Source organism: Protomyctophum parallelum (genome assembly GCF_964188405.1).
Source record: "Protomyctophum parallelum genome assembly, chromosome: 8".
NCBI lineage: Eukaryota > Metazoa > Chordata > Actinopteri > Myctophiformes > Myctophidae > Protomyctophum > Protomyctophum parallelum.
Window position 1 is genome coordinate 6,312,813 of NC_139703.1, and position 21,716 is coordinate 6,334,528.

Below are 21,716 nucleotides of genomic sequence, written 5' to 3' on the forward strand. Positions count from 1 at the left end.
GGTTGTCACTTGTCAACATGCCATAAACTAAGAGAGTAGTGCCAAGCCATAATACCTTCCCTACAGGAAGCAGTCATGACCTTGTGGCTGTTAAACTAATTCTAACATTAGTAGCCTATTAAAAATAGAATTCTAACACGCAAATGCATTCACAATTTCACAAACCAACATGTCCTAAAACATTTGTGACCAAAGGCTTTGTTACAAAACGTGTAGGATTTGTTTTTTCTAATAACAAGGCAGTATGATTCTTCAGCCTTCTGTTAGCTGTTCACCCTGTTCACCCTGTTAGCTGAGTCCGAGACATTGAACTATTGGACGCCCTGTGTGTGTGACTTTGTGTCACAGCGAGGAGGGGGCTGAGGCCTTAACTTTTGAACACACTTCATGGGGTACTCACTATAGATAGGAAGAGAGAGAGAGGGTCAGAGAGGGAGAGAGAGGAAGGAAGGAAGCTTGAAAGCAGAGGGGATCAGCAAAAAGTGACGCGTTTTTGTGGAATAGAGCTAAATCTACAGTTAACTGAAGGGACTAGTAACTTCTAAAACATACTTGAAAACAAAGCAAAAAGTGAAAATCAACCCAAATAAATAAGGGTTGGAAAGAAGAGGAAACAATGAAAGAGCGGCCAGCAGCACTTCCGGGCCCTCAGAAGAAGGGCCGCAAAACTTTATTGCAGGCTTGGATCAAGAATGAGGTTTTTCGAGTGGGAATCGCCGAGACCCTGTGCACATATGTCATGATGGTAAGAGAGAACAATGCCAAAACCTGAGTGTTCATTTCACCTCCAGAGAGAGTGAACTAATGGAACCACATGTACCCTTTATGGGTTGTGGTTTGATTTGTTCACTCTCTCTGGCTCAGAACTTTACTGTGAAGAATTTTTACACAGCCAGCCTGCGTAGGCTAGCTTGTAGATGGGCTATTTTTGTTCTATTTATACTTAGCCAACCATGGTCCAGTTTACTATAAGTCTAGAGGGTTTTTACAAGTGGTTAATGTTGTAAGTTTGGTGACATACAGAGTTATCTATGGCTTTTCCTGAATCACACACACATGGTATAGTCTTTGAACACCATGTGTTGATTAGGAATGTCAAAATCCATGACCAGCCTGGTGATAACCATGTCCAGGAAAACACTGGCTTAATTGTCTCAACAGCATGGCATTGCCACATGTTGAGGTCACGTGTTAGCCACCTGTCATATCAAAGCCTAAACTTAGATCGCTGCATGACACACACACGCATGCGCGCACTGTTCCCATTTTCCGGACTTATACTTGTGACAGAGTATTTTTACATTTCAGTATTGATACTTTTACTTAAGTAAAAAAATGTGTAACACAACCTTTTCCACCACTGCCCACTGTGCATAGTTACACTTGAAGTCACGTGCAGGCACTGGACTTTACCTCCTGCAGTTTTTAAGGAGATTTAACTTTGGGGGATTAATGCTACATACTGCAGTGTGTAGATTAGAATGGATGAGAATGAGGCCAATAACTTAATTAAAGGAGAATTCCATGCTAAAAGGCTTTCTTACCTTTATTGTCTCCACCAGGCCGAAGGCATGGGGGGAGAGTATGTTTTGCACTCCGTCCGTCCGTGTGTGTGTCCGTGAGCAGCTAATCTCGGCCACCGTTAACCCGGTCGATGCCAAATTTTGCACACACACTCCCTGGATGCCAACGATGAACCTAACGATGAACCTCTGCCCCAAACTTTCCAGAACGGCCTGTTATAGCGCCACCAGGAGGCCGCTTTGTGCAAAACAGGTTTTTGCACAGTACACCTACAGATTTTGTCCAAACATCGCGCAAATTGGTACACAGTCTCTCTAGAGCCATTCAACGAAACGGGTCCTTCAGATTTCTCAGACTCCATCCTGATTGGTTAAGATTGGCTTCCAAAGTTCACAGGAGTGCTCAGTTTCAAACAAAATTCTGCAAATCATGAACACATCGCGTGATTTCCGTAAAATTGTGCACGCACATTCCCACTAGGCCCAGGAAGAAATGCCACATGAACAATTTCAACTCAGCCTCAAGGTGGCGCTATAACTGGCCGAAAAGTGTTTTTTACCTCTAATTTACTTTTGTTGCCCTTTTATCCAACCACCAGATGAAGGCAAGCTGCAATGTCCTACATTCCTATCCTGGTGGAGACCTGTGCCCAGAAGGGCACTTTTTCTAGTTTGTAGTTGTTACGTCCCCACCAAAGAGGTCCAGGTGTTATTTTGTGCAAAAGTGCATTATTGGCTATTTCCCCGAAAAAAGTAATAAAGTGTGCCACTTGGGATACTATTTACATTATGAAGAGAGGATATATACAAAAAAAATGCAATTCAATGCAATTCATTGAGGGCTTATGGTAGGGGAAATAGCTAATAATGCGCTTTTGCACAAAATAACACCCCCACTCTTTGGTGGGGACTACAAATTAAGGTTAACACAGCCTTCTAGTATGGAATTCTCCTTCAACATGAATACCCACAGTTCCATTGAGAGGAAGAATCACACTGTCACACTTTCCTACAGTTACCAATACTAAACAATATTGTCCGTTATTTTAATATCCCTGAATGAAAATTCAGACTAGTAGTAGGCATTTATACTTTTGAAGCTATCCCACATCAAAGCACGTCTGGATCTCCCAGTCTTTTCAGCTTTCCCCAATACACACTGATGGTGTTTGCCATAGACATATAAAGGTAGACGCCTCTTCCGGCTCTGGGGCGCGTGGCAAAATTGAAGGCACAATTTTCCAGAGATTCCTTGCGAAGCATAGCGTGCGTAATGGAAGTCCCGGAATAGACGCGCTGTGATTGGCCAGTAGTGACTGCGAGAGACATGGAGGAGTCGCATGAGTGACGTCACTTGGGCAGCGATGCAGCGTGCCTTCAGCACTTGCCTATGGCCCTTCTGCTTGACTTCCTGCCTTCAATGGACACATCACATCTATATATTTTTTAATATCTATGGTGTTTGCTATATAGGGGAGGGTGCCATCTGCCATGACATTATTCAGACATCCTGTTGGTCCGACTATATTATATTATATTATATCTAACCCTATCCATTTACCCTGATATATAACCTCACACTAACCTAATGGTCAGATGGGACGTCAGAATTATCCTCGGTTGTGTGTAGTGATCAGATGATTTGATAGCTGAGAAATCTATGTATTGAAATATATGAAATGTTGCCGCGCGCGTTCGTTTCGTGCACACGTCCGCGACTGACCAGACCTGGATTCTGTTTAGCTTTTTTGTAGTTTTGTTACGCCTGCATTGTCGTGCCCCTCTTGAGCAGACCTGTCGTTGATCCAGACAACTGCCCTTCTGAAAGGACACTAATGAATGATTGTGATGTCCTCGTCCAGGTGTTTGGCTTGGGTTCTGTGGCCCAGGTAGTCACAGGGCAGGGAGCGTTTGGCCAGTACATCAGCATCAACCTGGGCTTCGGTCTGGGCGTGGCCATGGGAGTTCACGTCGGAGGGAAGGTCTCAGGTAGGTTAATAGGGATGAAGTGAGCTGACCACAACGTTAAAAACGCAATTTAGATAGCATGTTATTTAAACAGATACTGTAGGCTACCAGAGGCCGATTCTACAAAATGCCATCTGAATCAGTTTGAAAGATTTTTCAAAATGGTCCAAAAATAAATAGCAATGTACATACTTGCAGCAGTGTGAGCCTGTAGATCTGCTATTATTTTTTAAATATCCAAGGCTAAAATCTAAAATGACACAGATGCTTTCCCGGTTTTAATGGGTTAAATGTACAGATTGTTATTTATACCTGGGATCTTTACCTAAGCAATCTTACAATGACACGTCCAAATGGCGACGGCAGTTGTAAGTGGTTAAAGTTACTGAAGTGTGCGATTCCGACATAATTCCTTCACTCTTCCGTTGTACCAGGGGCACATATGAATGCGGCAGTGTCGTTTACCATGTGCGTGTTTGGCCGTCTGGCGTGGAGGATGCTGCCGCTGTACGTTTTCACCCAGTTTCTGGGCTCATTCCTGGCTGCCGGGACGGTGTACTTGATTTACTACGGTAAGGACACACACGTCACACACACCGATGGAAACTATATTTGCGTGATTATCAGAATAAATGATCAGAATCAATCACATTTTTGTGTCAATTGAATATTTCCATTTATTGCCAAATGACACAACAGAAAGACTATAAAAGAGCCTTATGCCCAAACCACACTAAAGGGTCACAGCAATGCAATTCCATGAGTATGGTTTACCTTAAAAACTGTTTTGTCCCGACGTGACGGTGTGGTTTGGGCTTAATTAGTCAAAGCACACTAGCACAGGGTAGTCCTTACTTCAGTTAATGAAAACTGCAGTGTGCCCACAAAACATTTTATGCATGTCAGGCTATCAGCAGACTAATTAACCCATTCTGACCTGAGATCAGATTCATACGAGGTTTCCGCCGGACACACGCTGGTCTGACGAACCCATTCTGACCTGAGATCAGATTCTAAAAATGTCAGTCGTTTTATTTATTTTTTTCAAAAATAGCAGACCTACAAGCTCGTATCGCGCCACTCGGTGGCGCGATATGAGCTTGTAGATCTGCTATTTTTCAATAGCTAAAGCATAACATGATGCCGACACCAAAATGGGTGCCCGGTCAGAATAGGTTAAACACTATACTTTGTAAACTAATTGGCTCCATGATTTTTATCCTCTTCTCAAACTTTGTCATGTCAAGAACCCCCAAAATTGATCTATTTGGACCGTGGACCTAGAGCTGAAATTATTTTGTGCCAGGGACTGGCCCCATACCAGATCTTTGGTGTCAAAATGTAAAAAAAAAAACATACTCAAATGCATTCAATTTAAGGTTTTCATGGTTTATGGAAAATAGCACATGACACAGAACCTAAACCACACCTCCAGCCGCCATTTCATCAGTCTTAGTTTTACCGGCGAGATATCCAAGATATCCTCTTCTCCGAAAATCGAATTTATTTCGAATGGCACAGGTATGAGATGTTGTTATTCCTAGCTTGGATAATCTCTTAAACGCCGACTTCCTGGCACCACCAAACTGCAGCACATTGTTCACGTAGTAGGAAAGCGCAGACAAGCGGTTCGCTCTCCCTCTGAGAGCGATGGCCACAGCCGCACAGGCAGTGAGCTGAGACCTGTTCCTCGTGATGGTGGAGAAGATGGAGGAGATGAATGGAGCCAGGCGCTTCAGGTCACTGTCCAGGGCGGCGAATGAAAAAGTCCTGAATTGATCCGCGGGAGACCGGCGCAGCACAAAACTCTGCTTGTGGTCACAGAGAACGCGGCACTCTCCATCGACAATCTGTAGGAACCCAGGTTTAAATTCCTCAACGAGATACGGGTGCAGTAAAATCTGCTTGGCTGCCGTTCTCCACTTCCCCTTGGCGAGGTGCTCAATGATTCCAGACACGTCTTTTGCTGGGATACTGGATGTACACCTATGAGAAAAAGATCAAGCAATACGACTGTCACAATTAAAAACATTTAACTTGGCGATACATTGTCATACAAGTAATTGCGATTAACAATGTAATAGTTGAAAAAAAAACTGCCTTATTTAGGCTTCATAATCAAAAGTTGCACGGGTCAGATATGACAAATAACTTAAATATACATAAGACATTACTGAGATATTTAATCATTTTATACTTTCAAAGAAATGTGAAAATAGCGGAAATAACTGATGTACTGTACGTACATGCTTACAGCTTATATCTGCTATTTTTTGAAAATATTTGAAAATATATAAACATTTTTCAACAAGGAAACAATTATGATGATTATTTGACATAATTGCGATGATCTCAAATCTCAATGTTACTTACAAGTAAGTAACATTGTTTAAAAAGGTGCTATGCAAATAAAGTTTATTATTATTATTATTACAAGCTCACAAAGCCTCGCATTTGTAATACAGCAATTTTTTGGGCCAATGTTTTATAGTATAGTTTGTTGATTACTTTTGACGCAGAAATGGTAATTTAATTTCTCTCTTTTTTGTGTTTGTATTAAAAAAGATCTTTACACTTTACTCACTGTCATCTAAGCACTCCCACATGTTGAGAACCAGAGTTACATACCTCTGTATTACTAAGTATTTTCTTGTACTGGGGGGCTGGGGAGTGGGGACCTCTTTAATGCAAAGGGTTGATGGGGGGACCTTCAGAGAGGCTGATGATGGGGAGACCTTCATTGTGGTTGATGGGAAGACCTTCAGAAGGGTTGATGGGGGGACCATCAGAAGGAATGCCACTGTCCATCCTCCTCATCGCCATCTCGTTTATATCCTCCTCCTCGACAGCAGTCTCGTACTTGGCTTGGCACTGTGCTTGGCTGTTGTGCTCTGCCTGCCACCTTTTCAACGTGGTTATGGCCAACATTTCTCCACTCTCAGTAGCGCATTGTAGCACCCGGACTCGCATATGCGTGGCGACAGACCGGGCCACCGGTCCACCAGGGACACCCCGACGCTGGAGAACCGTCGCCACAGTGGCTGCTTATTGGGCTGGTTCTTCTTCTTTATCAAGTCCTTCTTAGTTCCAAACAGAGCACGCATTGACTGCAACCTTCCCTTGCTGTTTCGTAAACTCACCCCACACAGCCGGCAGGTGTACTGTACGTCAACTACAACTTGTACACTAGTGTAGTTGCCTGTATCTGTCACGCTGTCACACATGTTAGCGGTAAAGTGTTTGTTTACATTCTCGAACTAGCGAGCAGCAGTTTTGTTTATCAACAAGTGATAAACACTGGCTGGCGCTGGCTGATGACGTTAATTCCACAGCAATGTCGCGCCTTCAACGGCGTTTGTTTTTCTGTTAAAGTAGAGTTCTGAAGAGTATAGCTGCTTATTTGGGCTTGCTTCCTAATGTTCCTTCCTAATGTTTTATGTCAAGAACCTCCAATATGCATTTAAATTTGGGCACGGAACCCCCATCTGAAAATATTTTGTGCCAGATATTAAAGGTATATTCAGTGATTTCACTTAATTCAAATATCACTTATTTTTTTGTTCTGTTGTGAGATAATCCTCCCTACTATAGAGTGTGCTGGCCATATAAGGAGTTCCTCCCTGTCCCCAGTTAACCCCTGGGGGTCAAAAAACCTTAGGTTTCGTTTTTGACTCTCTATCCTGATTGGACGAAAGGCTGGGTCCCACAGCCAAAAACGAAACCTAAGGTTTTTTGAGTGAAATCACTGAATATACCTTTAAGAACAGAATCCTAGAGCTCATACAAGATTTGTGTTGTTTTGTTACAATGTTTCAAAAACAACGTTTTTTTCTATCTTTTTTGTTTTTAGTTTAATTTAGTTTATATTAAAAGTATAACTAATCATTACATTTAACATTACATCCAACATTATCTTTGTTGGTTGATCGAAAAGACATAGGCCGAAGCTCAAAGATGCCATTTAAAAAAATGCATTGCAAAGTGAAGCTGTGAGCTTGTAGATTTGCTATTTTGAAAACATTCACATATTATCAAATGGCCGATGTTCATAGCCAGCTAAATACTTTCAATAGAAAATATTAATATTTTCAATAGATCTCCAGCTGTGCCCTTTAGGGGTCGCCACTAGTGAACCATCTGCCTCCATCTCTCCCTGTTCTCTCACACCAACTAACTTCATGTCCTCCTTCACTATTCCATAAATCTCCTCTTTGCTCTTTCTCTAGTCTAGGCCTCCTGCCTGGCAGTTCCAACCTCAGAATTCATACCAATACAGGCTATACTCTGATTACTCTCTAAGTCTCTATCCCTCCTGTCCTTTGTCCAAAACCATGTCATAGATAAATAGGCCTATTTAAAATGTTGAATAGCTGATGGATCATATTTGTGTAGTGTGTGAATCATCTAATCATCAATCATCTAGAATCATTTTTGAAAACATCCCAAACGAATCCGACTAATTGTTAGAGTTGTGTGTAATGTTTATTAGATTCACTGATTGAACATTTATTCTTGGAGGGGAGGGGATCGAGGCCCCGAAACCATTTCAGCACGGTGTACAAGACCAGCGGTACTCAATTTTGGGGTCCAGGGACCCCCAGGGGACCAGGGGTCCTTGAGGGAATTCCAGCATCACAATCATTTTAACCATTTCATTCACTTATATGCTGGCTATTAACCCATTCTGACCGGGCACATTAAAAATAGCAGATCTACAAGCTCATATCGCGCCACCGAGTGGCGCGATACGAGCTTGTAGGTCTGCTATTTTTGAAGAATCGAAGAGCGACTGACATTTTTTAGAATCTGATCTCGGGTCAGAATGGGTTCATCAGACAAGTGTGTGTCCAGTGGAAAACCTCGTATGAATCTGATCTCAGGTCAGAATGGGTTAAATAATAGCAGACCTATTTAGTTCACAGGTAGCGTGGCACAAAGTGACGCAAGCTGACGTGGTACTCTTATCATTGTACACCATCATGACGTAAAATAGACACCGACGTAAAATTGTCCATCCATTGTCAATGGGAATTTAATGTTTGTGTAGGACAAAGTTTGTGAACTTACATTGACTAAAAGCTGGATATAGGAGGGGCTAGCACCCCTCAAAAATCTCAAAACATTTGAAACAATGTGAATAATTTAGCTTAAAAAACTAACAACCCCCCCCCCCCCCCAAAAAAATCTTCTCTTCTGGGCATTCCTGGCCCAAAACCTTTTCAGTCGGGGGTCTGTGGCCAAATCAATTTGGGCGTCCTTGACACGAAAAGGTTTGAGAAGCACTGCTGTAACAGAATGATAAACGCTGAGAATGACTACCTTACTATGTGATTACAGATGCCATACATGACTTCAGCGGAGGGAACCTGACAGTGACCGGTTCCACAGCCACGGCTGGGATCTTTGCCACCTACCCTGCACCATACCTCCCTGTACATGCTGGATTCATCGACCAGGTGAGCACCATACCTCCCCGTACATGCTGGATTCATCGACCAGGTGAGCACCATACCTCCCTGTACATGCTGGATTCATCGACCAGGTGAGCACCATACCTCCCTGTACATGCTGGATTCATCGACCAGGTGAGCACCATACCTCCCTGTACATGCTGGATTCATCGACCAGGTGAGCACCATACCTCCCCGTACATGCTGGATTCATCGACCAGGTGAGCACCATACCTCCCCGTACATGCTGGATTCATCGACCAGGTGAGCACCATACCTCCCTGTACATGCTGGATTCATCGACCAGGTGAGCACCATACCTCCCTGTACATGCTGGATTCATCGACCAGGTGAGCACCATACCTCCCCGTACATGCTGGATTCATCGACCAGGTGAGCACCATACCTCCCTGTACATGCTGGATTCATCGACCAGGTGAGCACCATACCTCCCTGTACATGCTGGATTCATCGACCAGGTGAGCACCATACCTCCCCGTACATGCTGGATTCATCGACCAGGTGAGCACCATACCTCCCTGTACATGCTGGATTCATCGACCAGGTGAGCACCATACCTCCCCGTACATGCTGGATTCATCGACCAGGTGAGCACCATACCTCCCCGTACATGCTGGATTCATCGACCAGGTGAGCACCATACCTCCCCGTACATGCTGGATTCATCGACCAGGTGAGCACCATACCTCCCTGTACATGCTGGATTCATCGACCAGGTGAGCACCATACCTCCCTGTACATGCTGGATTCATCGACCAGGTGAGCACCATACCTCCCTGTACATGCTGGATTCATCGACCAGGTGAGCACCATACCTCCCTGTACATGCTGGATTCATCGACCAGGTGAGCACCATACCTCCCTGTACATGCTGGATTCATCGACCAGGTGAGCACCATACCTCCCCGTACATGCTGGATTCATCGACCAGGTGAGCACCATACCTCCCTGTACATGCTGGATTCATCGACCAGGTGAGCACCATACCTCCCCGTACATGCTGGATTCATCGACCAGGTGAGCACCATACCTCCCCGTACATGCTGGATTCATCGACCAGGTGAGCACCATACCTCCCCGTACACGCTGGATTCATCGACCAGGTGAGCACCATACCTCCCCGTACATGCTGGATTCATCGACCAGGTGAGCACCATACCTCCCTGTACATGCTGGATTCATCGACCAGGTGAGCACCATACCTCCCTGTACATGCTGGATTCATCGACCAGGTGAGCACCATACCTCCCCGTACATGCTGGATTCATCGACCAGGTGAGCACCATACCTCCCCGTACACGCTGGATTCATCGACCAGGTGAGCACCATACCTCCCCGTACATGCTGGATTCATCGACCAGGTGAGCACCATACCTCCCCGTACATGCTGGATTCATCGACCAGGTGAGCACCATACCTCCCTGTACATGCTGGATTCATCGACCAGGTGAGCACCATACCTCCCCGTACATGCTGGATTCATCGACCAGGTGAGCATGCATATGCTTAAAACTAGCCCATGGACCCCCTAGCTGAGAGAGAGAGATGAAGCAGGGACACATTGCTAAAGTTCTATTCTTGTGGGTGGCTGTGGCTCAGGAGGTACAGCAGGTCGTCCAATGATCCCTGGGTCGGAAGTTCAAATCCCGGCTCCTCCTGTCCACATGTCGAAGCGTCCTTGGGCAAGACACTGAACCCTACATTGCCTCCAATGAGTCGGTCGGTGTGAGCTTGCCACCATTGGTGTGTGAATGTGGGAAGTGAGGACGCTGGCGTCGACTGTTCGCCGCTTCACCTCCCAATGTATGAATGAATGAACCATTGTAAAGCGCTTTGAGCACTATCCACGCGCTATAAAAATGCAATTCATTATTCTTGGCTAAAGTTTGGCCTCCTGTAGTAACTCTGACTCTGAGGATCCCCTTGTGATCCCGGTCCCCCTGTTGAAAACCCCTGCATGGCTTACTTTAAAAATTGCGGAAATAGCAACAACAAGCTACAAGCTACAAGCTCACAACAACTCATCGCATCGCAAGGCATTGTGAGCTTGTAGATCATGCTATTTCTGTTGAAAATGTATGAATACTTTTCAACATCCAAGCAATTATGACGATTATGCCAAAAGAAAAGAAAAAAATATATCATAATAACAGTGGCAGACAGAATGCCAGGCCTAAAACAAAATGCATGTGTGTGTGTGTGTGAGATGTAAAATGGTGTGATTATCTCTGTTTGACGCATGTGTCTGTGTGTGTGTCTGTGATAGATGATGGTGTGATTATGTATGTGTTGATGCGTGTGTGTGTGTGTGTGTGTGTGTGATTATCTCTGTTTTGACGTGTGTGTGTGCCACTGCCAGGTGTTTGGCACGGCCTTGCTGCTGCTGTGTCTGATGGCTCTGTCGGACCGGAGGAACCAGCCCGCGGCGGCGGGCAGCGAGCCCCTGGCCGTGGGCCTCCTGGTGCTGCTCATTGGCATCTCGCTGGGCAGCAACAGCGGCTACGCCATCAACCCCACCAGAGACCTGGCGCCCAGAGTCTTCACCGCCATGGCGGGCTGGGGAACAGACGTCTTCAGGTAATATATATATCTCTCTAGCGGGACAGTGCACTTATATACTTGCGTGTCATGGACCCCAGGGTCCCCAAACTGATGTGTTTGGCTGCGGACCCCCATCAGAAAACAGACCCCATACAAGCTTGCAGGAATGTGCTGCGAGCTTGTAGAACTGCTGTTTTTGAATAACCAACATATACATGGATAAAGTGGTTAAAATGATTTTGATGCTATATGTCAATTGCTGGGAACCTCCTGGAACCCCTCCAAGGACCCCTGGGGTCCCCAAACCACACTTTGAGAACCAATGGTTTACAACACACACACACACACACACACACACACACACACACACACACACACACACACACACACACACACACACACACACACACACACACACACACACACACACACACACACACAACTAGCCTACTGTCTACATTTTAGGACAGTCATTTTTATAAAAGCAATGTTTTACCACTTTTTGCCGTTTTTAACCCTAACCCTCAAGTCTGACTTAAATTGAGTGACTGTTTCATGCACTCAAAATAGCTGATCTACAAGGTCAGAAAGCACTGCGGTGCAGATCTGCCATTTCGGGTGTGCATTGCACAAATCAAGCCTAAATATATCATGATGTATAACCATTAAAAAAAATATTCTTGGCCTAAAAATGGTCCTCAGTCCTCACAATCTATTTCTGAAATTCTACTATACTTTGTGTGTGTTAGTAGTGGGTAGTGTAGTAATACTGTACAAGCACGCACGTCGCACGCACACTTAAATACAATAAAAAAAATAATAATAAAAAAGTTTCGAAAGAGCAACGTTTGCTTTTGTGAGATACTCAATCTATTTTCTCTCCACACTCACACACAGGGCTGGAAAAGCATGGTGGTGGGTCCCTGTGGTAGCCCCCCTTGTGGGTGGGGTCATGGGGGCAGGGGTCTACAAGACCTGCGTGGAGATGCACCATCCCTCGCTTTGTGACCAAGGGCAGGAGGAGGAGGAGGAGGAGCTTACGGACGAGTCGCAGCCTCTGGAAAAGCAGAAGAGCATCTGTATTGATGTGTGTGTGTGAGGCCCTAGCAGTGAGGTGTGTGTGTGCATGTGTGAGGCCCTAGCAGTGAGACGTGTGTGTGTGTGTGTGTGTGTGTGTGTGTGTGCGTACCTAAAGTATGTGTTGTTTTCATTTTAGCCGATAACATTCCACGATGGGGGAAAATGAACATTGATTTCGTTTTTCATGGAGCAAGAATTCAGGAAAGTTAAGCCAGTTTAATTCTCTGAAAGAGAATGAAACCCCATGAGAACCAAAAATAAAAACCTCCAGGGAGGCTAAATAAGTGCAGGGGCTTTTCGATCTGAACACCTAACAACTGTTAGGAGTGACATCAGCGATAAGATCCGCAATAAGACTGTACTGACTACAAATACACAGCTAAATCAATTTTCCCCTTTTTTGTTTAGCTTTTTACCCGTTTGTCCTCCCACATTTAGTCATTGACAAGTAATTCCTCCCCACACACATTTCTGTGTCGTCACTGCTGTTGCATCCTAACTGGATCACCTGCCAGTGAGGAGGAGCCCCCCACCGGGAGAACGCTCAGTACGTGAAGCCTTACAGTACGTCCCACTCCTCCCACCCAACACGCCCTGCAGGTGCCATCCCAGCCTGTAGGCACATGTGCATTGAAAATTATCACCGTCCCCAGTCCCCGCCCGGCCCGGCCCGGCCCGGCTTCCCTCCCCTGAACACAGGCCTAATTGTGTTTGTTCGTGTCTAGACAATCAACAAAGCCAGATGCACCGCTGGTGGAAATCGAACCACCAGACTATGCCGTGGTGAGCAGGCACGTTACCACTGCGACACCCGACCGCAAATCACGCTGGATTTTACTGTGAAGAAACCCACAATAATAAGACCTTTTGGACCCGGCTGTTGAAATAGATAATGATGTCAACACCAGGGTCATTCTTCGACACACAGATAGGGGCTATGCAATAGAAACGCTGATTGCACAAGAAGGATCAGAAGGAAAACACACAAGTCATTCTCTTACGTTCACATTCTTTATGGAATTCCAGCTGACATGAGCTTGAAGAAGAGCAGAAAAGAGAGGGACGCATCGCCACATTTCTGTTTTCATAAATTAATGCCCTAGTTTGTCGTACAATAGTGCAAAAGCAGGGAAAATAGCAGCAGCATCTACAAGCTTACAATCATTTCTACAAAGATTTATTTTAACACAAATGCACATACATTACCTAACCCTAATCTAAATAAACAGAAACATCATTTATGTAAGTAGTGTTAACAGTTGGAGATGGCCCAGCGATGTTCAACACAGCCAAAGAAACAAAAATAAACAGTCCAGCTCAAAACGTCAAAATAATGTATGCCTGCCTCTTGCGTGTTTATGTCGTACAGTACCTACCAAAGTCCGGGTACAACGGTCTATATTTTGGTCACGGTTCCTCCCAAAATGTGCTTTTGGCACACTTCGTTAAAAGCTTTTAAGTGGATATACATAAACCTTTCCAACTGTTACTTGAATTACCATAATTTGTATGCCCTCCTGGCAGCAAGCCATTGGATATATTATAATGACAGTTAGATAGTTTCAGAGAAGGCCCACTTGTTTTATTTTATGGTTCATGTTAGCAGATCAGATTTTCTTTTTTTTACTTGCGCTGGGCACAGTTTCAAACCGCATGCAGACTCATCCTGAGGGTTCATTTAACTAGAGTTAAGTGAAACCGCAGGACTCAGGAGTGCTGTTGTTGTCGCGCAATACCTAATCCATCTAATACAGTTCCCAAAGGGGGTTCCAGATGAACCCTTACAGACCTGCAACTCTGAGTGTTTGGGTTGACTTGGTTCGATTAGTACACTCAAGAGTTATGGGAGTCCTTGAAATGTAAAAAGTTTGAGAATTACTGATCTTAATCCAAACTCACTGAGACATACTGCTGACTCATAATGTCTCTGTTGGATGTTGCGAGTAGTACTTAGCAACCGGGTGTCCTTCCCTTCTCATCGCCTAATCCCGCTGTGTCTCCCTGAGCTCCCCTGGCCTTTGGCACCCCCCGCTGTGCTGCCCTGGGATGACTGCTTCTTCTTGGGAGCAGGTGGCTTGGCTTTACCCCTGAAGGCCTTGGTGGGGTCCAGCTTGTTGACTGAGGAGTCTCCTCCGCCGGGTTCAGTGAGGCCCAGCTCACTGCTGAATGTCAGGGGCTGATACAGGGATGCCCACTGCTGCGGAGGAGGAGGGGGGGAAAATCTGATTTATAATTCAGTTTAGTGGGACGCTATTATAGTTTAGCCTGCATTTACAGCATTATCTTCATAGGATTTATCCTCACCAATGCACATTATAAAACTGCTCCATTTTGCATACTCTCAGAGGAGGGCAGTGGACACTGGACAGTTTAGAAATCTGCTTATGACACTGGTAGGTCAGCTTTGGTCATCGTCAACAAGATTTCAAGCTGCAATTTCTTCATTTATTTTTAGCTTGGAAATTCTCCCATGGATAATGTCATTGGTTGGCACGGAAAATGTGCCGACTTATAATGACCATTAGTGATGACCAATTATATGAAGACAGGGTAGAATACTACTGGTGAAGTGGTTGTTTAAGAGTTTACACAATACAGCGACATATCATTTTGGATGGGACTAAATGAATGATGCCCCTGCACCACTTTCAGTCAACTTGTGAACCGCACTATTATCAATGAGAAGAGACCAAGAAACAAATGAAATGTATAGTGTTTTTACCTCATTATCTTTTTGTAGGAAGAGGACTGTTGTCCTCTCATGTAGTGAAAAACTGTTACAGCCAACATTACATATTTCTAGCAAATAAAGTTCTAAGAAGCAGATAGGGACTACTGTAGAGAGGGTTACAGGATGCCAAGGGGCAGACAGAGAAGAGAGCCATGGGAGATAGCTGCTGAGCCAACAACAATCTGCATGTTTGAGGGGCGCTAGCCCCTCCTATGTCCAGCTTTGAGTGTCTGTGTGAACACAAACATTAAATGCCATTGGCAATGAATGCACAGTTTTGAGTGTTTGTCTAAACACAAACATTGCTTAAACACAAATTGCTTAAGCACACGAAGGTGAGGACGCAAATTGTGATTGGCCGGAATGAGATGATGTATGATGATGTACGATGATAAGAGCGCCCCTCACTTCACACAGGTGTGATATATTTTTTTAAACTAAATGTTAGGATTCATGTGGTTAAACCATGGTTATCAAAGTGGAGTCCGGAGACCCCCAAGGGTCTTTGGGCAGTTGATCTGCTGTTTTTGGCCATTTACAAATAGCAGATCTACAAGCTCACAACGCAACACGTGCTGCGCAGTGAGCTTGTGCATCTACTATTTTTTTAACATTTTTAAAAAATCTTGAAAGTGTTTGATTTTGACACTTCTGTGGGTCCCTGGCACAAAACATTTTCAGATGGGAGTCCGCTGCAAAATACACATCAATTTGGGGGTCCTTGGCACAAAATAATTTGAGAACCAGTGGGTTAAAGTTTAGGTGTTTTAATTATTGTTATTACTTTAGCTATTGAAAAATAGCAGATCTACAAGCTCATAGCATGGCACTGAGTGCCGCGCTACGAGCTTGTAGATCTGCTATTTTTGAAAAATCTTGAAAATGTGGCGCAAATCTTTGAATGTATATTCTTTCAAAGCCAACGTTTTTAACTCAACTCTTTGCATCTGAGGGGTTCCTGGAACAACATATTTTCAGATGGGGGTCGGTGGCCAATTACATGTGATCTTTGGGGGTCCTTGACATGAAAAAGGTTGAGCACCACTGATATAGAAACATAGACATTTGTAGAATCGTCTCAGGTCTAAATGGGTTAACAGTGAAACCACATGTCAGCCAGGGGTGTGTGTGTGTGTGTGTGTGTGTGTGTGTGTGTGTGCGTACCTTGGCCTGGGGGCTGGGTCCGTACGGCGTGTAGGCGTACTGCCACTCAGGAAGGCCCAGGTGTGTTATCATCAGTCTGTAGTAGGAGGTGAACGTTGGGGTCAGATGATGCCAGTACAACGAGCGGTCCAGGAACCACACCTCACTCTGCTGGGCCACCACCCCTGGAAAAATAATAAATACACTTATTACAATTATATAGCACTGGTTCCCAAACTTTTTAATGTCAAGGACCCCCAAATTTACATTTATTAGCCCCCGGACCCCCATTTGACAAACACTAGAGAGATAGAGCAACCATGATCTGGTCACCCGCTTTGAATGTTATCAACCGATAATCACCAATATGTTCCGTATCAGACCGAATGGAGCAATATGGACATTTCCTACATACAGCAAGTATGCGAGTAGGCGACTAGGAAAACGCGGAAGTGAAATGACTGCCGCCGAAGCGAAAACATCGTGAAAAGGTTAGAGTTTGGGTTAGAAACGTGACCAACACCATGTCGGACAATGGCTGACAACAAAGGTCAATAGTCAATACTGCTATTCTGGTACTGGTACCACGCACATTTAGAACAAACATGGGATAATTATTGTTCTACTACTGCCCTGACACCACACCCCATTAAATGATGTTGTGTATCACTGGTTTCTTTCAACACTGGCCTGAAAAATCTATCCATCAGGAGACCACAAGGGGATGTAATTTTCCCATATTTTTTGTACATAAGTGTTTGTATTTGTTGATGACGTGTATGGTAATTTGTTTGTGTACTGTAAACTGTTGCCAATGCCATGTTGATGAATTGAATACATAGGAACACAATGGAAACAAGTCCCCAGGACTTTTTTGTTTTTTGTTATCCCTTTAGCCTTAATGTTACTTACTGTACTACATGTAGATTACATTCATATGTATATACATAATGATGGACACATAGATCTTTTGTAGTTTTGCAGCATACATTAGTAGACAAAGAATGGGCGTAACAGAACACCTTGGGTGCAGTTTCTGTAGACCAGGCAGACCTTTCCGTTCCCACCACAGGTATCCAGCTCAAAGATCCGGCTTCTGGAGTCAAAATGTGGCAAACTACATGACACTGGGGAGGGACAGACACCACAAATCTTTACTTTCACTAAAGTTCATGGTAAGCTGGTCTCAAAAACATAAAGGTAAACTGGTAGAAAAAGACACGCAGTCTACAAAAAAGAAAGGAGAAAAAAAGTTACAAAAAATATATATTTTCTTCGTCTCTAAGACTAAGTAAGATCTATCTGATTAAAGTTTTTATAGTTTCCATGTATTACATGGTGACCTTCGCCTTGGTAGGGGATAAAGGACTTTTACCAGCATCTGTGCCACTCTCCTCCCAGTCCAGATCAGCCAGTGTGGGCGCGTTGGGGAGAGAGAAATGTGACGTCGGCTGAACGAGTTGACGCAACCGAGCCACGCTGTTAATCACCATGCACCCTACTGGTACACACTCACCTGGGGGGGAGAGAGAGAGGGGGAGAGAAAGCATGAGGGAGAGAGAGAGAGAGAGGGAGAGTGTGTGTGTGTGTGACAGAGCTAACTACGGTATCTTTAAACACATTTATTTGACTTGTGTAAAATTGTGAAAAATGTGGTGCTATTTGCCCCAAAGGAAGGTTTATACTAAGAGAAAGAAAAACATTTAAATATTACTTTTTGTTTCAAGTGTACCCCAGGTCATCATTTCATATGTGAATATTACTATTTCTGACAGCAAATGCGCAATTCTTATGGTTTCGTAAGATAGTTTTCCTGAGTTGCAATGCAACACAGCTCTGTTTGGACATTAATGCATTTCTTTACTACCTTTTAATTGTACATACATTATTTTGTTTTGACTGCTTTGTTTCACTTTGAATTGAATTTAGAGAGCTATTACGCACAATAACATAATGGAGTTGCAAATAATAAGGTCACCTACTGTCTAGTTTAACACTCCAAGTGAGAGTGAATCCATCCGTGGTCAGATAGAAATCTCTCATGTCCTCTGGTAGAATGCAGTTGTTTTTCTATTGTAGAAAAGGGGTTAATAGTGACTATAACAATGACATGATCAGCATACTGTATATCTCATATAGTTCTCCCAACCGTCCACTTTTCATGTCAAGGACATTATTTATTCGGCTGCAGAATAAAAAATAGTTTGTGGCAGGGAAGGCACAAAGATTTTTGCTGTTAAAAATTATTTATTTTTTGCCAAAGTAAGTATGAAATATGGCTAAAATTGTTAAACTGATTTTGATAGACCTTATATTCATTAATGGGTTTTGCTGGGGGACCCCCTGGAGCCTCCTCAAGGTCCCCTGGGGGTCCACTCGATCCCCGGACCCCAATTTGAGAACCATGGATGTCCGAACGGGGCTGTTCTTGCTCACCTGTTCCCATGACAGCAGAGATCTTTTCTCTGCAGGCTCTCTCTCTACAAAACGCAGGTCCATCACTCCAGGCATGCTCTCTGCAAAGATCAGTTCAAATTTATATAAATAATAAACTAAAACAACAACAGCCAATTTAACATTGAGGTGTCCACAATATTTAGATGCCAGCCGTGCCATCACTATAGCTAGCATGTTAATAATGATGAGTGGTGAAAAACAAAACGTTTTAATAATTACGCACCGAGGATTCGAGCGATGCCGAGTGTCAGCCTGTCGGCGACACATTTAAAGGTTGTTCCTTCTTTATTCTCCTCCATCTGGACCACAGGAGATCACAACATCTAGTAAGAAATGCGTTCATTCATCCTCTGACTAGCAACAACATACAACACTGACAGTGACAGCTACTAGCGACACAAAAGGCATCATGGGAAACGTAGTCTTTGCCGACGCACTAGTGTGGGTTTGACTCACAACGCCCGTCAGCCAATAGAATGACGCCTAGTCCTGCAGCACAGCCAATCGTCTCCTCGGATATGAACTAATGGGCGGGACTCTGGTTCCTCCGCAACGCTTGGCTCCTGCTGGGAGTGGCGGTTCTGTTTGGTTTGTTTTGTTTGTTGTTTCAACATGGCGGCGGCGGCGGCAGCCACACAAAGTGAAGAGTCGGGTATTTGTTGGATTAATGACGGTATTCTTTCATGTGTTATTGAATTACTTGCAGAAAACACAGCGTGTTTTAAGAGACCAGTCATAGTGTTGTGTAATTGTGTTGTACAACTAGATGTCGTCATGTATGTAGTTCAACTACATACATGTATGTATGTAGTTCAACTACATACATGACAACTACAGACAGTATAGTTGTCATGTGTCCCTAGAGACAGAGGGAGTTATAGGAGTACGTGTGTGTGTGTGTGTGTGTGTGTGTGTGTGTGTGTGTGTGTGTGTGTGTGTGTGTGTGTGTGTGTGTGTGTGTGTGTGTGTGTGTGTGTGTGTGTGTGTGTGTGCGTGCGTGTGTGAGAGAGTGAGTGAATAAAGTTGTCTCCACGTCCCCAGCAGCGAGGGGACAAGGACAACAGCCTTTAAAAGTCACTGTATTGTTCTGGCAGACTAAATTGTAGATTAAACATTTCAATTCAATGGATTTATTATTAGTAACTCACTCATACAATGGCACGGAGAAAGAGTGGGCACCTAATAGTCATGGGCAGAGCTAGCCGCAATTTGCAACTCTAGATTTTTTTACAATGGGTTGAATCTAGAGTTGCAACAAGCTCCATCCACTTCCTATTCATCTTTTTTGGTTTGTGATCTGCTTGTCTTAAAGGGATTGTGACATTAAAAAAAAGGTTTTGGAATTGTTCTTGTTTTTTTTTAGGTTTTCTAATCTCAATTGCACCCAAAAACAATGAACTTTTAACATTCAGTAGATTTTCTGTGATCTGGGGTTTTCTGGCTCAAACAGGTGCTCTGATTTGCCGGCAGTAAGTGACATCACTTACTGCAAATCCCATATATGTCAATGGGATTTGCCAGCAGATGTCACTGTTTCACTGTGTTGCCTGTTTTCATTGTAGCTCAAAAGGCCCAAAAAACCCCAAAGAAAACTTCAGACCACAGAAAATCCACTGAATGTTCAAAGTTCAGGTTTTTTGGGTTTAATTAAGGTCCTTTAAATGACGTTAAACTCACCAACATTGCAGCTGCAGTCCAAGCTTGAATTATCCTCTTTCAATCTGCCGAGCTTGTTTTTCATAAAAATCCCCCGTAGACATGTTATGAGTTACTTTCTGTCCAAAATATTACAAGAGTTCACATTCCGAGCTGCCATTTTGTATTTTTGCAACGTGCCGTAAAACAAGACGTGAGGGGGAGTGCTTGTTTAATAGAAGGCTGTGCCTGATGGGGTGTCGCACTGCGTCGGCCTCTTCTTTGGGTGTCTTACCTGCGCAGGTAAGATTCTATTAAACAAGCGCTCCCCCTCACGTCTTGTTTTACGACACGTTGCAAAAATACAAAATGGCAGCTCGGAATGTGAACTCTTGGAATATTTTGGACAGAAAGTAACTCATAACATGTCTACGGGGGATTTTTATGAAAAACAAGCTCGGCAGATTGAAAGAGGATAATTCAAGCTTGGACTGCAGCTGCAATGTTGGTGAGTTTAACGTCATTTAAGACAAGCAGATCACAAACCAAAAAAAGATGAATAGGAAGTGGATGGAGCTTGTTGCAACTCTAGATTCAACCCATTGTAAAAAAATCTAGAGTTGCAAATTGCGGCTAGGGCAGAGCCAGATTGGGCACCTCAATTTTAATTAGTCAATCACCCTCTCTATATTTAGATAATGGTTTGTCTATACATCATTTGAACATGCTACATCATTGTCAGACCTAAATTCCCCCTTCAACTTCTTGTTAATGCCCCAAATTACAGGCCAATCCTGGTGGACATTAACTGAGTAAATATACTTGAGTACTGTACATTTCCAAGACCAATTTATTTTACTTTTACTTGTGTAAATTTCTAGGAAGGCTGTAGAGTACTGAGTACTTTTAGGTTGGCTGTGTTTTGAGGGTCGCTACCCCAGCCAAGTCTATGGACTTTTAATATTTGTCTTATTCAAGGGCAACCAAAGAGAAAAACAAAGGCCCCCCGGAAATCAGCATGTCCCCTGTGACGTCATGTGGCAGCCACACTGGGCGCCCCTCACTTCACATGGGTGTGATTTTTGAACAAACCCGAACATGGAATTAATTGACAGAAAGTAGCTCATATAACATGTCTAGTCTATGGTGGATTTTTATAAAACGAAA

General features: G+C 43.9%; 3 protein-coding genes across 4 annotated transcripts in view; 2 read left to right on the forward strand and 1 right to left on the reverse strand.

Annotated features, from left to right (window-relative positions):
* Positions 1-448: 448 nt before the first annotated feature.
* Positions 449-12,673, forward strand: aqp7 (aquaporin 7). The gene is made up of 7 exons (XM_083770551.1): positions 449-745; positions 3,386-3,512; positions 3,926-4,063; positions 8,829-8,947; positions 11,322-11,539; positions 12,401-12,617; positions 12,653-12,673. Exons 1-6 carry the CDS (start codon positions 617-619, stop codon positions 12,600-12,602), a joined length of 933 nt encoding a protein of 310 aa, XP_083626677.1. The 5' UTR covers positions 449-616; the 3' UTR covers positions 12,603-12,617; positions 12,653-12,673.
* On the reverse strand, positions 12,628-19,286 carry tpgs2 (tubulin polyglutamylase complex subunit 2). Of its 2 annotated transcripts, none has more exons than XM_083770553.1 (7): positions 19,138-19,286; positions 18,894-18,973; positions 18,440-18,527; positions 17,833-17,973; positions 17,480-17,584; positions 16,479-16,642; positions 12,628-14,780 (listed from the first exon to the last, which is right to left on the reverse strand). In XM_083770553.1, the coding sequence occupies exons 1-7, from the start codon at positions 19,211-19,213 to the stop codon at positions 14,559-14,561; spliced, it is 876 nt and encodes a 291-aa protein (XP_083626679.1). In that variant the 5' UTR covers positions 19,214-19,286; the 3' UTR covers positions 12,628-14,558. The 2 variants fall into 2 exon arrangements, with proteins under 2 accessions (XP_083626679.1, XP_083626678.1); XM_083770552.1 differs by having other exon boundaries at positions 12,630-14,780; positions 17,827-17,973.
* Positions 19,287-19,503: 217 nt separating this feature from the next.
* kiaa1328 (KIAA1328 ortholog) overlaps positions 19,504-21,716 on the forward strand; it is a 45,848-nt gene continuing 43,635 nt past the window's right edge. Inside the window, exon 1 of the mRNA XM_083770451.1 lies at positions 19,504-19,587. Within this exon, the coding sequence (XP_083626577.1) occupies positions 19,527-19,587 (61 nt within the window). The 5' untranslated portion in view covers positions 19,504-19,526. The remainder of the gene's footprint in view (positions 19,588-21,716) is intronic.